General features: G+C 54.0%; 4 protein-coding genes across 4 annotated transcripts; 2 read left to right on the top strand and 2 right to left on the bottom strand.

Moving 5' to 3' along the window:
• Positions 1-161: 161 nt before the first annotated feature.
• On the bottom strand, positions 162-1,488 carry HD553DRAFT_327998 (putative DNA repair protein RAD14; the record flags this gene model as incomplete). The annotated part of the gene is made up of 6 exons (XM_046181847.1): positions 162-312; positions 384-616; positions 694-777; positions 849-919; positions 1,018-1,344; positions 1,431-1,488. 6 exons carry the CDS (start codon positions 1,486-1,488, stop codon positions 162-164), a joined length of 924 nt encoding a protein of 307 aa, XP_046038796.1.
• A 221-nt stretch (positions 1,489-1,709) lies between these two features.
• Positions 1,710-5,034, top strand: HD553DRAFT_306275 (uncharacterized protein). The gene is made up of 4 exons (XM_046179256.1): positions 1,710-1,933; positions 1,990-3,743; positions 3,807-3,960; positions 4,034-5,034. The coding sequence occupies exons 2-4, from the start codon at positions 2,039-2,041 to the stop codon at positions 4,911-4,913; spliced, it is 2,739 nt and encodes a 912-aa protein (XP_046038795.1). The 5' UTR covers positions 1,710-1,933; positions 1,990-2,038; the 3' UTR covers positions 4,914-5,034.
• A 75-nt stretch (positions 5,035-5,109) lies between these two features.
• On the bottom strand, positions 5,110-7,799 carry HD553DRAFT_268399 (GTP cyclohydrolase II-domain-containing protein; the record flags this gene model as incomplete). Its single annotated transcript, XM_046177575.1, has 6 exons — positions 5,110-5,336; positions 5,448-5,886; positions 6,202-6,751; positions 6,875-7,120; positions 7,241-7,412; positions 7,487-7,799. The coding sequence occupies 6 exons, from the start codon at positions 7,797-7,799 to the stop codon at positions 5,110-5,112; spliced, it is 1,947 nt and encodes a 648-aa protein (XP_046038794.1).
• A 482-nt stretch (positions 7,800-8,281) lies between these two features.
• On the top strand, positions 8,282-11,692 carry HD553DRAFT_306271 (vacuolar membrane ATPase subunit A). Its single transcript, XM_046179255.1, has 14 exons — positions 8,282-8,377; positions 8,632-8,670; positions 8,753-9,027; positions 9,105-9,163; positions 9,245-9,309; positions 9,410-9,550; positions 9,653-9,849; positions 9,935-10,043; positions 10,124-10,479; positions 10,575-10,643; positions 10,706-10,762; positions 10,838-11,033; positions 11,122-11,316; positions 11,391-11,692. The coding sequence occupies exons 1-14, from the start codon at positions 8,375-8,377 to the stop codon at positions 11,478-11,480; spliced, it is 1,851 nt and encodes a 616-aa protein (XP_046038793.1). The 5' UTR covers positions 8,282-8,374; the 3' UTR covers positions 11,481-11,692.
• Positions 11,693-12,613: the final 921 nt, after the last annotated feature.

Below are 12,613 nucleotides of genomic sequence, written 5' to 3'. Positions count from 1 at the left end.
GGCATCGAGCTGTTTTGACAAGCAGGCCAACGATCAGCTTCGCCGAATGTCAGAAACCACATTGCATATCCGGTCCAATACCTACCTATACTGAGTTGATGTCTTGTCGTCGAGGATGGGGGGTACCATCGATGAGCTGAACGCACTGTAGATTTCCTGGTTTACATCACCTCAACTTCGAGTGAATGCCCACATTCGATACACGTTCGGTGGATGATTTCTGGGTTGTCGGTCGGTATATCTTCGTACTCGTGTTGATGCTCGGCATCTTGCCTGACCTGATAAGCATTGTGCTTGGTCTTTCTCCGTAGGCTGCAAGTCAGATCTTGTCAGATCGCATCTCGATATTGCGCAAGGTTTTTCCGTTTGAGAGGTCGACTTACGCCTTTAATCCGTCCTCGAACTTCTTGACCTTTCTTTCGCGTTTGACATCCTCCCGCTTCTCCCATTCTTCATCAAGGCCCTCGGGTCCACCCCACTTCTTCCAAGCGACTTCTTCCACTTGTATGCGGAGGTAGAGCATCATGTTGCTGTAATTTGAGGCGTGCGGGTTGGGCTTGAGAAGGTGAGGCAAAAGGGCCGGATCACGGAGTTCTGATTCGGTGAGAAGATAATCCTGGATATTACGGGCGGCCAAGGTTTAGTACACCGCATCGGTGGCGATAAAGTACCGGTAGAAGGTCGCCTGCATACCTCTCGACATTCCGTCTTGGTCAGCAGTGAATATTGTTCCGGGTGGTCCTTCTTGTCCTTCTTACATATTCGTACTCCGAACACCTGGAAGCATCAGTGCGGCGGAGGAAAATAAGATAACGGATACCTTTCCCCCTTTTACCGACATCACTGACCCGCAGGAATTCGTGATCTAGCTCCAGGCTGCCACAGATGGCGCATCTCGGCGACGTCTCTGGATTGATGGCTGTTGAAGGCAGAGAATATCAGACGTGGCAAGACGAGCGAGAGTCGTTAGCACACGAGTACAACCTGAGCTGTCAGCGGGCAAATGACAAGACTGACCAGGCTCTTCGCCGGCGGCGATCCGTGCTCTCTCCCTCGCCTTTTCCCTCTGGATCGCCGCCATCGTCTGCCTAGCATCTCCATCCTCCTCTGTCAAGAATCCTCCCTTGGAGTTGTGCAGCTTGCTCAAGTCGTATTCGAAATATTTGCCGAGCCTGGAATCCCTAGGCAGAGGCGCAGGGGTATCTTTGAGGTCTTTGGCGGCAGCTTGTACTCCCGAAGCGGCGTTCCTGCTGGATGATGGTTGATGAGGCGTGGTGTTGACGAAGTTGGCAGGCTTTCTCGTGGCTTTGATAGCCTGAGCGTCCTGCTTCAACTTGTTCTTGGCTGCGAGAAGAGGTTCATCGGTTATTGTCAGCGGACCTGAAAGCTTTTTGAGTGTGACGCAGAATGTCGAGAAGCCCAGACGGCACCTTTGAGCCTGGCGAGATGTGCTTGACGCTGTTGTGCCGGTGTCAATTCGGTCGCCATCTTGTTGCAAGATTGGGTGCGGTCGGTGTCCGAGTGCCAGTGAGCAGTGCTCTAAGTGCAAGTTGTACGATGATCGATGGATCATGGATCAAGTACCAGCCGCTCGAGTTAGTGACCCCACTAGCTACTAGCTACTAGCTACTAGCTAATAACCTTGCAGCAGCTCAGGCTTGTCGATGCACGTTTACGTAATCCGACGGGGGAGCGAGGGAGGGGCCAACCCATCATCATCGCATCGATCATCGCATCATCATTACCACTAGCCACTATCGATATTCAGAGCCGGTCTTCGTGCAAATGCTTACCTCCAAATCTCAGCGTCGTCCTATCGCCTAGAACAAATCCCGCCAGACGTCTAGACAGATCAACGGACAGATCCTTTGGACCCCCCTTGCGGATAATCGACCGGCCGACCGCAATCGAACAAGACATCCGTATCAGGACTGTAAGTTCAGGTACAGCTTTCTCCGGGAAGTCGTCACAGGCTCATTTTCCCTACAGGCTAGTACACCAGAAGTCAACAACGTTCTTGAGATACAGAGTAGCCCGGATGGACGAACACGATCTGCCCATGGCGGGGACCAAAGACGGTTACTTGCACGGAGACCCCTTGATGAGATGGGTCGTCGACATCGCGGCTAGGGTGGACACCGGAAGGACTTTGCACATGGTACTGATGGACTTGCAGTCCCAACTCGAGGCTCTGGCGCAGAGCCTATCGGAGCGCGGCCCTGATCCTTATCCCTTGTCTGATCTCCCCGACGTACCCGACATCCTCGAAGCAATAGAATTAGTCTGTCATCTATGCTCGTCGAACAGGAAACAACTTCGACCTCCAGCATGGCTCGAAGGAATCTGGGAGATTTCACCGAGTGGACGTGGCTGGCTGGCAAGTCGAATGAAACAGTTGAACACTCCTATCCCTCTCGACGGCACGCTCAATCAAATTTTCGAGCGAGCCTGCGGGGTCCCTCAAAGGGATCCTCTCCCCGTCGTTGATCCTGCTATCATCGCAAGGGATTTCTCGAGACCTTACATGGGAGGCGGAGCCGGTACTTTGGATGAGTGGGTCCTGTACTACAAAAAACAGGTTGATAATAGCGAAACCTCTGCAAGGCATTTCTACGCCAACGTGATCCCAATTCTTCAATCTTCCGGGTCGGGAAAGACCAGGACTGTCATGGAACTCAGTCGGTCACGATTGGGAATGTTGGTCTGCGTTCGACCCAAAGTCGCGCTCAGAGACGGCATACCACTTTCCACCTCGATACCGCCCCGAGATGATATCGTCGCCGACGATCTCCTGGCTCCGTCTGAAGGATTCTTCCATTCTACTAGAATCATCGCAACTTGGTTGATCGCGTTGGCTAGAAAGTTAGCGGAATTCTACCGAGAGGATTTCACCGAGTTCTGCAAACGGAACCACACGGACTCAGCCGCGGCGAAAAGAGACCCAAAATTATGGGCAGTCTACAAGTCACGTGTCGCAGAACTGCTAAAACCGGAGTCCGTCAGCATGTCACCCGTTTCGTCTCCCAATCCCGAATTCGAAGAGGGTTCATTTGCGTCCTTGAGGCACCGACTGCTGGAGAACGTGACTCGCACAGCCGTTACTTTAAGAGAGCAGTCGTGCTATTCGATGGATGAGTACTATATAAGCACAGGGGACAAACAGGGCTCAGAAGCTAGCAGTGCGGCGGGATTCTTCCAGAAAGATTTGGACGACGCCTTTCAACACATTACCGATTTCATTGGCGATTCCAGCGAGTACTTTCATCTCGCCATCGATGAATGCGGCTCCCTAGGAGAACGCTTGCACATATTGCGTAGGCTATGGTCATACACCCATGGTGTTTTCCTCTTCTTCCTGGACACCAATACCGAGATCGCGTTGACCTACAACGATGGCCCGGTGCTCAGCTCAGCCCGACCGACCAGCGTGAACAAGAAACTCATGGAGCCATTCCTCGCGCTGCCGCAAAATCTTGCCCTTCGCGCGGACGAAGAGAGATACGCTGAGATCCTCAGCGGTCAAGGCGATCCCGTTAAACATTGTGATCTTCTCAGTTGGCTGCCCAAAATGGGTAGACCTCTATTGAACGATACTCCTTATCAGGAGATCACCGAAACCTCAATGGACTTGCTCATCACGAAGATTCTCAAGACCACGTCGCGAGAGCAATGGCATACCTCCTGTGTGCAGACAATTGCTCTTACTTCGCAGCGTATGCCTTTGACTTTAGTTGGGCTACAGGGTGTGCACTGCCCGATGACGCGAACGCTTCGGACAACCGTTTGACGCTGACATTTGCACATAGGCCGACCGATACCTGAGTCCATCTCGACAGAGACAACGGGATCTCCAGCGCAATTTGCAGTAGACCTTGTCAAGAATCATTTACGCCGCCTTGCCAAAGTATTGCCAGGAGTCAGAGAAGTAAGGACAAGCAGTCCTTCTGAACCGCTGCTGAGGTGAGCTCCGCCAGTAAAGCGGTGAATACCAAGATCAGGAAACTGACGCACGCTAATGGCTCATGAGATACAGTCTAGCTGCGGCTGCCTTATTCCGGCAAAATCCAGTCAAAGCTTGGAACAGTGCACTTCAGTACGTCCTGGAAGCAAAGCAAGAACATGGACTGACCTCAGGGGAAATTGGGGAAGAAGTTGGCCGCACCTGTCTAACAAGTGCTACTGACTTTGTTTCACGAAAGAAATCGTTGCTCGAACGAACCGCCCCCATCAGGCTGAGCGAATTCTTCAAAGAACTGTTCTTCGAAACACCTGAAGAGAGAGCTAAAGCCGCTCAGCTGTTGAGGCACACAAAGGACTATTGGATTAACTTCACCCACTACGCGCGCTCCCATCGTCTATTTCACGACGCGACGAAGATGCCCATTGCGACAGTGGTTGAAGCCTACACAAGGCAAGCGGCGATTGTCGGCCAGCCGAAACAAGAATGCTGGGATGCTCTTCTGCCTGTCCTTTGGAGCGAGGACTGCCCCGTTGGAAATCAAGCTTTCGACCCAGCAGACATCTCGTACGTCTCGGTACTATTTCACAATCAGGGCGCTGGCGAGACAGAAGGGGCACGCAGCAATCTCGCTGTCTCAAGCATTGACATGCCGTCTGCAACCCACAAAGTACTCGTCACGATCTGGTTCGATCTCTGCGGTAAATCTGCACCGTGTCACATATACCCGTCGCCGGTCTTCGACAAATCGAGAGCAAACCCTCCAGCCATACAGTACTTTCACCTGACCGCTAGCGGTCACACGCAAGAGACTTTGAAGGTATTGCGTCATCTGAATCGAGAGGCCCAAGAGACCATCCGAACGCTGCTCGGAGCCGAACCGCTTCAGGAGGCTGTTCAACCGATAGTAGCCTTGAAAGAGAATCACGGAGAGGTACACTGGCTGAGTTGCTGAACGCGTCGACACCTCAAGCTTTGCGCTCTAACGGGGACACGCCCTGGGCGAGATGAGCCGGGCGTGGCAAGGGCTTTCTCGGCGGGAGACGAGGTTCTGCATCAAGAGACTGACTATACAATGTCCCTCATTTGTACATAAGCCTGATACTCGGCCCAAGCTATATTCAATAATGTCTATTATCCTGCAGCCTCTTTCAGCTAGATCCTGATGGGATATCGATCACTGCAAATGGCGAAAGCGCTCGACGGATCAACGACCGAGCGACAATGCATCCCCAATAACGTCGACACTCACTGTGACCCATCCGCTCGATTTTTGTCCGCAGGTAACGCTCCAATTCGGGACCTCTTGCGGCGCCGCCCCCGATGAGCGTCGCGCCTCCGCGTCGATCCTTCCAATCTTCGTAGACTTCTTCGTCATCTTCACTGCTCCCTTCGCCCGTTCCATAGCTATCCTCGTCCATGCTAGGCATTCTCTCTTGCGACTGGGACAAGACATCCCCCATGATGGCGTTCCTGACTTTGCTTCCACGTAAGCCTTTACGAGCTTGGCGACGGCCGTGCTTGCCCCGATGGGTCGTCTTCCATCCTCTCGGAACCATCCCGACCCTCTCGCTGATATGGATCCCTTCCTTGGAAAGACCTTGCATCTTTTCCGGATTATTCGTCAAGAGCCGGATCTTGTTGTGCTCGTCGCCACCCAGACCCAAGTCGCGCAAGATTTCTGCGGCGATATCGTATTTGCGTTCGTCAGCACCGTGACCGAGCAAGAGGTTGGCCGAGACGGTGTCGTGACCGAGGTCTTGAAGGTTGTACGCGCGAATCTTTTCCAATAGCCCGATACCTCGACCTTCTTGACGGAGATAAACGATAACGCCCCGACCAGGAAGGAAGAGTCGATGCCGGTGACCATGTTCATGACCATGTACGTCGAGATTGCGATCATGCTGTCCCCGTCCCGTTACGGCGGTCTCACTCAAAGGCGTCGATGCGCGAGTGGAGACCGCTGTCGTCCCCGGTGCATTGGTGACGGCTTCCTCGCCGACGACATCACTGACGACATCGAGATCCATCTCCATCTCTCCGGCCATCTCGTCGTCTTCCTGCATATCTTTATCTTCCCTTCGGTCCATATGCATGTCGACGTTTACGCCTGCGAGCGCATCGCTGAGATCTCGTACGATGTTGACGTTGCCCCCGATCGACACGTTGTTCTGTGAACCGGTTTTGCCATCGCCGGTCGCAGCGGCGGCTAATCCCTCTCGAGCGGATTCGCGGAGGAGCACGATCTGGTCCTCGCAAATCTGCCTCAACGCCTCGTCCAACTGTTCCCCACAATCACACCGCATACTCCCGATCGTCTCTCCTGTATAGCACTCGGAGTGGATCCTCACCAGAGGATCGACGTCGGTGGCATTCGGCGTCTCAATCGTGCCTTTCGACCCAAAGTCGCCGGACGGTACGAACGCCCTCTCGCCCTCGTTCGGCTCGGACGTCTTCCCTCCCGAAGTCGTCAATCTGCCCACATAAGCACCCCTGACGAGCCGTTCCATGTCCGTCTCATCCTTTCTCCAAACAGCATCGAGCGTCTTGCTTCTGATTGGTCTCCTCGCGCCGATCAACGTGTGACCCTGTTGAGCTCGGATCGGGTCGAGCTGGACGGGGTCGACGACGATCGCCAAGTGCTCCTTGTTGTCGTGATTGTTGACGTAGAGGTGGAGGAAGATCTCACCATGCGGCGTAGGGACACGGGTCCGTGCTCGACATTGGATCTTGAGCGGTTCGACAGTGGATTCCGAAGAGGATTGTTGTTGTTGCTGGCGCTCGGGTGCGGGTCTGGATTGCGAGAACGAACGGGGCGGACGCAGACCCTGGCCTTGCCCTTGTCCCTGAGACTGGCCCATCGAGCCGGATCGATGTAACGATCTGGACGTGGTCGAGGTCGGTGGAGAGCTGGACAAGTTGGACCCGGATGGATGTTGATGCTGTAATTGCAAGCTCGCCGAGATGGTCCCCGGGTCGACAGACATTCTCCTCCGTGGGAACTTGGACGATGACGAGGATGAAGGGGCCGGGACGGGCATCTCCCTCGTCGATCCGGGAGAAGTAGAGAGGGCGGATTCGTCCTCCCTGTTGTTCGAGGCCACGACGTTTTGCTCCGCCGAAACTTGCGACTGCGACTGATCGTGATCTTCCATGATCGTCCTCATCCCTCCTCCACTCGCCGCTACCTCTCCCCTCATTCCCATACTCCCGCTCCCGCTTGCGCCTGACCCAGAGCCAGACCGCTTATGAACCTGTCCCCCCGTCCCATGGCCGTTGGACAACTCTGCCTCCATCCTCAATCTCTCCCTCCTCGGCGCCTGTTGAGAGCGCATGAACATGGCATTCTTGTTGGGTCGTGTGGAGCTGTTGAAGGAGGATCGGGGGGAGGAAGCGGGCGAGAGGGAAGGGTCGTCGCAGGTCGCGTACGAGCCGGGCAGTCGACGAGGTAGACCTAAGCGCGAATGAATGTAATGAGATACTGGAAAGACAAGGTCATGGCAAATCGAAAGAGAGATAGAGTCTCACTCTGGAATTCGTGCCCAAAGTGATTACGAGTCGCCAACGGGGCGCTACCCTCGATCACTGCGCTGATCAACAAGGGGTCCAACGGCTGTTCCCGCCTAGGAAGCTTCTTCCCGGTCGTTGTTGTCGTCGCATCAGAGGTCACTTCCTTGGCGACGTGACCATGCTCATGGCCTTTTCCTTGACCCTGACCCTGGCTTGAAGAGCGTTGAGAACGATGTGATGGGTTCGAAGGTCCGGTGAGATAGTCCAGGATAGCGAGATCCGAGGATGTCACCTGAGTCGGATGAGGGTTGCGATGCGATGCGGTAGTCATCGTCCGTCGATTCGTCTGCTTCGCTTGTATAGATTGAGAGAGCTCGAGGTTGTCCGGAAGTGGGGTATCGGTTGATCCGGCGGACGAGGATCGCTGTTTCGTACGGCTCAACCGTCGATTTCTATGATTGTACGAGTGATGTGGATCCAGAAATTACTTGAAATATTACTGTTGTAGACTCGCACAGGCGTGCATGATACGGTGCTATCAACCTCGACCTCTCCTCTCGTGTGGCTCATGAGCTGTGAGATCGTTTGGTCATCGAATCCTCGGGGTCGTCGCTGAGTCAGCCGAGCCGAGTCGAGCCCTCGAGCCCGCTGCCCCGCACAACGAATATTCGCTATTACATCCATCAGATACCTACCTACCTATCGCCTAGAGTCTCGGGTCTGATCCAGCGAGCGAGCCAGGATGACGACGACGAGCGATGATGGTGATGAGGGTGGTGGTGATGGTGGTAGTAGTGGTGATCGAGCATCAAAGGGCATCCCGCTGCATTCTCTTCTCACTCGGATCGATAGAACAACCTAGACCAAACCTATCAGCAGATTACCACCTCCAGGAAATCATACATCATGGTCAGTGTCCAGCTCCGAGTTTGACTATCCAGGTCGGGGGCGGGACACGAAACGAGGTCGTCATATCTCGAGCTCGATACCGTCCTGCTACCTGCCATTCATAACCTTCAGACCGAGTCACTCGTAACGATGCTGATCCCGTTTGGTCTTGTTTTCCGTCGTCCAATCACACGTAATCTTCAACCCCCACGAACGTTGCTGCTCAATGAACCTCTAATGCCTCTGATGGATCTGAAACTGTAAACCGCAAACAGGCAGGAGCTATGGATAACGCCAAGAGGGATCTCCCCAAGGTCAGTCCTATTCCTCTCCTCCGATCCAAATCGGCTCTTAAAAAGACCCTAACCTTTACCCATCTTATGCTCTCGCCCGTAGATCCGCGACGAACACCGCGAATCCAACTTTGGAATCGTCCACGGCGTCTCCGGTCCCGTCGTCATCGCCTCCCAGATGAGGGGAGCGGCGATGTACGAGCTCGTCCGTGTGGGTCACGACGAACTCGTCGGCGAGGTCATCAGGATCGAACAGGACAGGTGCACGATCCAGGTCTACGAGGAGACGAGCGGGGTGACGATCGGAGATCCGGTATTGAGGACAGGGAAGCCGTTGAGCGTCGAGTTGGGACCCGGGTTGATGGAGAACATCTACGAGTGCGTTTCGTGTGGTGGTCTTGTTATCGAAAGGCTCCTGGGCGACGAGCTGATCGTGGCCGACTCGATACCCGCAGCGGTATTCAGCGTCCCCTCAAGGCCATTCAAGAGAAATCTCAGTCCATTTATATTCCCCGTGAGTACCCCGCCTCTTCTCTTCCCTTTGCTTCGTGCGGAGCCGTGAACTCACATACCTGTCGATGATCTGGACTTGCAGGTGGTATCAACACCCAGGCGTTGAGCAGGGAATTGAAGTGGGACTTTAACCCGGGCAAATATACCGTCAGTCCAGCTTTCCAGCCTTTACCGCTCCGATATTTCTCGCATTCGCGAACCGGACCTGTACTGATACGGAAAATCGTGTTGGACTTGTCACATGCAGGTTGGCGACCACGTCTCGGGAGGAGATGTCTTTGGTACCGTCTATGAAAACTCGCTCGTCGACAACCATAGGATCATGGTCAGCCCTAGGGCTATGGGAACCGTCACCTGGGTCGCCGAGAAGGGTAGTTACAATGTCGATGTGAGTATCACGTCCCGCAAGCCATTCACTCTCGACGATCACTGTCTACCGAAATGAAGTGATCAAGTGACGCTGATTTGACTCACATGCGCGCGCAATCAGGACGTCATTTTCGAAACCGAATTCCAAGGCGTCAAGACGAAACATACGATGATGCAAAACTGGCCCGTCCGAGCTCCCAGGCCCGTCGCGGACAAGTTGACCGCCGATCAGCCGTTGTTCACCGGACAGCGAGTTCTGGACAGTCTGTTCCCCTGTGTTCAGGGCGGTACCACGGCCATTCCCGGTGCTTTCGGATGGTGAGTCGACAGATCGGTTTGGTTTCTCTAGGCGTTTGAGACGGAACAGGCAGCTGACATGACCTGTTGTGGCGCGGTGGTGCAGCGGAAAGACCGTCATCTCGCAGGCCTTGTCCAAATTCTCCAACTCGGACATCATCATCTACGTCGGATGTGGAGAGCGAGGAAACGAGATGGCTGAAGTCTTGATGGACGTGAGTTATACATAAAATCGACTCAGCATCATGCGTCAGGAACCTAGATTGACCGACGCCGTTTTCGCTGACCTCGATAGTTCCCGGAGCTCACCCTCGAGCGAGACGGGCGAGAGGAGCCCATCATGAAGCGTACCGCCCTCGTGGCCAACACCTCCAACATGCCCGTCGCCGCTCGAGAAGCGTCCATCTACACCGGTATCACTCTCTCGGAATACTTCCGAGACCAGGGACAGAACGTCTCGATGATGGCCGACTCGACGTCTCGATGGGCCGAAGCTCTGCGAGAGATTTCGGGTCGATTGGCGGAGATGCCGGCGGACTCCGGTTACCCGGCTTATTTGGGAGCCAAGCTCGCCAGTTTCTACGAGCGGGCGGGTAAGGTGACTTGTTTGGGGAACCCGTCCCGTGAGGGTACCGTCTCGATTGTCGGAGCGTGAGTTGCCGGGGTCTCAAGGTTTTGGGATGGACTTTCATTCGATGAGAGGGAACGCTGACTGGTGTTGCTGTACTCGATCTGGTCGTTCTTAGCGTCTCGCCTCCTGGGGGAGACTTCTCGGACCCCGTCACTACCGCCACTTTGGGTATTGTACAGGTCTTGTGAGTGCCACGTTGTCGGCGTTGTATGGCTGAACGCACGCTGACTGTTCCTCCCTCCGCAGCTGGGGTCTCGACAAGAAGCTCGCTCAACGAAAGCATTTCCCTTCGGTCAACTGGAAGTAAGTCATCTCGCCCGCCAAAGCCGATCGTGGCTTGCTTTACTTACCCCGGCGTTCACCTCGTACTCGCTCTAGCTTGTCCTACTCGAAGTACCTCAAGGTCCTCGAACCCTACTTTGAAAAGAACACTCCCGGCTTCAACGACAACCGATCTACCATGCGTGAGATCTTGCAAAAGGACAACGACTTGGCCGAAATTGTGCAGTTGGTCGGAAAGAGCGCCCTGAGCGAGGCCGATAAGGTTACCCTCGAGGTCGCCACTATGATCAAGGTCAGTCGGGAGACGTCGACGTACCGTGTGGGCTGAGTTAAGATCACGTGCTGACCCTTCCAACAAAACGGCGATTCCGTTTCCGCAGGACGACTTCCTGCAGCAGAACGGTCTGAGTACCTACGACAGGATGTGCCCGATCTACAAGACGACGGGTATGGCCAAGAATTACGTCACGTTCTACAATGCCGCTTTACGCGCCGTCGAGAACGGATTGACTTGGTCGAGGATCAAGGAGGGCGGGTCGGACATTATGTTCCGACTGTCGCAACAGAAGTTCGAGGTGAGTCGTAGGATATGGCGTTCTCGGTTCGTGTCGCGATGGCGAGGCTGACAAGACACGCAATGTCCTTGCAGGAACCTACTGATGGAGAGGAAGCCATCAGCGAGAAGTTGGGCCAGTTGACCAAGGACATCGAGAGCACGCTTCGCGACCTGCAGGACTAAGCTGGGGTTTGCAATTTCTCTGAGCGTTCGAATGATACCCACGTTCTCGCGGTTCGATCCGTGGTGACTTTCTAGATTGTGCCTTTCCAGTCCGAACCTGTTTCTCTTGTGCTCGTGTATCTCTCTGTCTTATCAAACTATCGTTCTGATCATTGGTTCACTATCGTTTCAAGATGACATCGTGGTCTGAATCATCGAAGCGATGGGATAGGGTATCTTTCCGATCGTTACGATCGTTACGGAATACAAACACAAGATTCGTCTTCGATCACTCGTTGGCAAACACAATATCTTCACCGTCATCGCCGTCATCCTCGACGCACTGTTTGACGCGCTCGACATACTCCCTAACCTTCTTCAATTCCCCCCTAACCTCCCTCAATTCCCCCTTCAAGATCCTGTTTTCTTCGAGTAATCGCTGGTTGTCGCCTTCCAATTGGTCTCTCTGTTCTTGAAACGGTAACAACAGCCCCCTCGCAGTCCCCAACTGAGCCTGCAGGCAGCTCCGGTCGGCACGCAGTTGCTTGACAACCATGTCCTCGTTGACGGGCACCCATTGCATCTTGTGGGAGGGGTAAATGATCATGGGCTTCTCGCGGTCGTAGATCGTCTCCCTACCGAGACCAGCCATGTTGGACGAGATATTGCAATCCACGTGATGCTAGCATAGATTCGAGATGCAAGTTAGTGCTCGTTTCTCTCCTCGAAACTTAAGCCCGCCTTTGGTCAACATACCTTTGCCAGCGTAAAGATCCCGACAGCATCCTGCGTATTCTCGCTAGCAAGTTCGAACCCAATCCCCACAAAGTGAGTGTCTTTCGGGATAGGGCTGATGTTGTACCTATTCAGAGTACCCCAATCAAGTAAGTAGACGGTTAGACGATTAGACAAGTGAATGAGTAGACCAGTAGACGAGTAATAGCTTACCTGAAGCATGCAGCACGGACGCTCACGGCACCCAAAACAACGCCTCGCTTTCACTGTAGATGTTCAAGAAGGTGTTTCTTTTCGAACTCTTCGAACTTGACATCCTCATTGACGACAATAGGGCTGGAGATGATCACGATGTCGTTGGTGAAAAATATTGTGTAGCGGTATCTCTCCGTCATATCGAATTATCGACTGCTGTTCGT

The sequence above is a fragment of the Filobasidium floriforme genome (genome assembly GCF_021052385.1).
Source record: "Filobasidium floriforme strain CBS 6241 chromosome Unknown HD553scaffold_4, whole genome shotgun sequence".
Lineage (NCBI taxonomy): Eukaryota > Fungi > Basidiomycota > Tremellomycetes > Filobasidiales > Filobasidiaceae > Filobasidium > Filobasidium floriforme.
Note: the sequence above shows the minus strand (reverse complement) of the source record. Positions and strands in the feature narration are given on the sequence as shown.